The 4,026-nt window shown below is 34.0% G+C and overlaps 1 protein-coding gene across 4 annotated transcripts in view; it reads right to left on the minus strand.

Moving 5' to 3' along the window:
• Nucleotides 1-4,026, minus strand: part of FAM217A (family with sequence similarity 217 member A) — a 9,936-nt gene that overhangs the window by 3,997 nt on the left and 1,913 nt on the right. For 2 of the 4 annotated variants that reach the window (XM_006766418.2, XM_015565711.1), the window contains exons 2-5: nt 3,407-3,491; nt 3,243-3,256; nt 2,263-2,337; nt 2,103-2,170 (exon numbers count right to left, since the gene is read on the minus strand). In XM_006766418.2, coding sequence (XP_006766481.2) covers nt 2,103-2,170; nt 2,263-2,337; nt 3,243-3,256; nt 3,407-3,491 — 242 coding nt within the window. The remainder of the gene's footprint in view (nt 1-2,102; nt 2,171-2,262; nt 2,338-3,242; nt 3,257-3,406; nt 3,492-4,026) is intronic. The other 2 variants (XM_015565713.1, XM_015565712.1) reach the window with 2 other exon arrangements.

Below are 4,026 nucleotides of genomic sequence, written 5' to 3' on the forward strand. Positions count from 1 at the left end.
TGAAGGGAGGTGGGGGGTGCAGGAAGAGACTGGACAAAAATCGTACACCTATGGATGAGGACAATGGGGGGGGCTGAAGGTGGGAGGGGGGGACAGGGTGTAGGGGAGCTATGGGGGGGGAACAACTGTAATCTGAACAATAAAGATTTAATTTAAAAAAAGAGGCTTACTAGAAATACATTGAAAGATTTGATTGATTAAATGACATGTACAGGGTGTTCGAAAAATGTATATATACTTTGAATAATTATAAAGGCAGTGTTTATTAAAATATATTTCATTTTCAAAATGTAATAGAATCTATAGACATTGTGTGTATACATTTTGGGGGGGACACACTGAATATAGTTTCATTAATTAATTCTTGCTTCTTTTAAAGCCAGTTTATAGTAAAGACAGCAAAGTAATCTTGAAATACTGTGAAAAAATGTTTTCATTTCTACAGAAAATGGTAATTTATTCATTTTCAGGGGTGGGGAACCTTTTTTTTTTGCCAAGGGTCATTTGGATATTTATAACACAATTAGTGGACAATACAAAATTATAAACTTAAAAATTAGCCTGCTATATTTGGTCAAACATTTAACTCATCCCTAATACCTTGGCAGGGCCAGACCAAATGATTTCACAGAGTTGGACGTTCCCCAAACCCCGGCTTGCCTTTGAAAAACCACAGAAGGATTATTTTAAATCTGCAATTGATAATAGACACAATCCCTGTAGTGTAGTAAAAAGAACATGGTTAGGGACAGAAGACCTAGGTTTCAACCCCTTTTTCAACATTGAGCATAATGGAAATGAGAAAGCCTCCCTTGGAGGTGGTCTAAGAAATAAAATGATTGTATGAACATACTTTGCAAAAATGTTAAACACTGAATGAGTTACCATTACTTTTATTCTCTTGTTGATGTTATATTGAAGAGAAAAAAAATCTCCATAATGAAATATTTCATTGATAACATTTCCAACTCTAATATTAACAGCAAATGCCTGTCAAACACATTGTTTTGTTTAGTCCTCACAGTAACCTCATGAAATAGGCATTTTTATGTTCTACCTTTTACGGGTAAGGTAAATGAGGCAAGGCAGTTAAGGTCACACATCTAGTGGAGCTGGGATTTAAACTCGGGTGGTAGGATCCCATGTCTGGGACCCTAGCCTGCAATCTACTGTTTGCTCTTCTGTTAGTATAATAGAAATCATTTCATTTGACCTCTTACCTTGAAATCCTTGTTCCCAGCCGAGTTCTTTCTAGTAAAAATAGCCTTTCCTATCCTCATCAGCACCACCATTTCCTTAGGACATTAATCAATACAATCTCTTTCACATTTCTTGGTTTCCCCCTTCAAATTTTAGCAGTATCCTGAGCCTCACAAAGTGTAAAAACCCTCTGACTAGGAGATGTCTGCTATCAAGTGACCACCCTATTGTTTCAAGTGCTCCATTAAATAATACACTATGTAAAAGTAACACATAATGGTGTTCAATAAATGTTAATTTCCAAATAATAGTAACCTGCATTTTTCAGAAGCGTTACAGCTGATTCTAATGCACACTAAAGTTTAAGAACCAAAATATAAGAATTCAAATCCAGGTAAGGTCTGAGAAGCAATATACGATAGTGATTATGAGCATGAATCAAGCTACTTTTACATTCTACCATTTATTACAGTTCCTTAACTTGTCTTCATGCCTCAGTGTCTTCATCTGTAAAACAGGGATGATGATAGCTACCTACGTATGGGATTGTTGTGAGGGTTAAATGAGTTAATATATACAAGAAATTAAAATTGTTCCTAGCACCTGGAATATTACTTTCCTATTACAATTCCTTTCCCCTTCAATAAGAATTCTAAACTCTATCCATTGAAACCCTCAATTGTAATGGCATAGTAAACTCTCAATTACCCCTATGTACTGATTATCTCTGGTGTCTGCCAGTCACATTCTAGTTTAGTGTGAGTTTCTATACTTTCCCATTATTTGGACATAATACATTTTCTTCTAGTAGTTTTTTGTCCTAGTATTTCAGATAAATAGTTAACTCATCTGTATTTAAATTTATTTCACTAGTTTAGGGGTTTACAAAAATATCCTCTTACCTGTTGTCTATGGTACTTCCTTCTTTAAGAGGATAACTCCATAACTGAAATGTTCTTTGTTTACTATTCTGATAACAGAAAAGCCATGGGCAACACTTTAGTAACATGCATTTAAAGAAAATAATACTTTAGGAAAGGAGTATGATGAATAAAATCCCACCTGTGTTTTTTTGTGAGCATGCTCTGACAAATTAAGCTCTAGCATCAGTTGCTCTACTGGAATTTCCAAATGGTTCTATAAAGCAGCAGAAGACTTTTAAGCACAATCTATCTCTGTCCCTACTCTTATTCTAAGACTGATAGTTGTTGTAACTAAGGGATATGTAGTTCCAATAAAGAAATATATAGTAATATATATTCCTTTTAAGACATACAGATGTCATTTGTTTTTCCTTTGAAGACATACAGATTTCATTTGTTTTTGCTGTCTTCATAGGAATTAGTATAATCTTATAAATACCAACTAAACAGTGTTAACTAATGAGCCTTAAATACTGTTAAGGTTATCAGTATTTTACTAAGAGTTAAGTGTTTTATAGTTTGATCAAAAAAAGGTAAATGAAATTAATTTTCTCACTACTTCAAAATATTAACCATTTCAACTGCTTTAAGATATTTTAAGTGCTGAGACCATTACCTTTGGCAGTGATTAGAAAATACTATATTCACTATAAAGTTAATTTCCATATATAGTATTGTATATTGAAAAAACAACATAACCGCCGAAACCGGTTTGGCTCAGTGGATAGAGCGTCGGCCTGCGGACTGAGGGGTCCCGGGTTCGATTCCGGTCAAGGGCATGTACATGGGTTGCGGGCACTTGCCCAGTGGGGAGTGTGCAGGAGGCAGCTGATCGATGTTTCTCTCTCATCGATGTTTCTAACTCTCTATCTCTCTCCCTTCCTCTCTGTAAAAAATCAATAAAATATATTAAAAAAAAAAAGAAAAAACAACATAACCAAATAGTAATTTAATGACCAATTTGCAGCCATAAAAAAATAACAGCTTTAACTTGATTAAAGAATTCTACAGACATGAAATATAAAGTTTAACTTTGAGTAAAGAATTTTTTAAAGAATATAACATTTAATTTTAAAATAATGTTTTGTGAATTATTTAAAGCCAAACATTTATCCTTACCTTGTTAATTTTGCCTGAAAGAATGTGTATAAAAAATAACAATTAATAGTTACATAAAATTGGTTGTACTAAAAACAAACCCCCTTTTATATGAGTGGTTATTCATATGAGTACATTTTCATATATTTATAAATATAAGTATATAGACATCTAGGATTTCTTACCACCTGCTGCACTATCCCTTCCAGGTGGGAGGTTTTTATTCTCAGGAACAGGTACTTCTGAATCCAAATTCCAGTGAGATAAATTCTACAACAATATTTGTTTTAGGATAAACTTAATGTTAAGAAAATTTTAAAAAGCTCAAGTACATCATTTGACATGTCCTTTGGGTAGAGTATGACAAAAGGCACAAAGTTTCATGACCCCTCTGCCACCTAGAAGGGTACTACCAGCATATTTGAGGAGTATCAATGTTCTCTTATCAAGTTATTATCTGCTTGATAACACTTATTAATCAGGAAATGGAAAGGCTTTTACAATAACTTATGGTTTCACTCTCACTTTCTTAAAAATAATGGCACACGGGTTTTCAAAATTGAGTTTAAAATATAATGTCCACTTCATTGTGTAAAATTCACCAGTTTCTGTATCTGAAAGCCTATAAATCAACCAAAGGAAATTCCTAATCCTCACATTATACTCAACAATGACCAGCCCACTACTCATTCTGGGCTTCAGATGTTGAAAATACTCAAAAAATGAATAAGAAAATGTACAAATATCAACTGAGTGTTCATGTTCCAGACATTGTGCTGAGTGCTGCGGGGGGGGGGGGGGGGGG

The sequence above is a fragment of the Myotis davidii genome, unplaced genomic scaffold (assembly GCF_000327345.1).
Source record: "Myotis davidii unplaced genomic scaffold, ASM32734v1 scaffold540, whole genome shotgun sequence".
In the NCBI taxonomy this organism is placed as follows: domain Eukaryota; kingdom Metazoa; phylum Chordata; class Mammalia; order Chiroptera; family Vespertilionidae; genus Myotis; species Myotis davidii.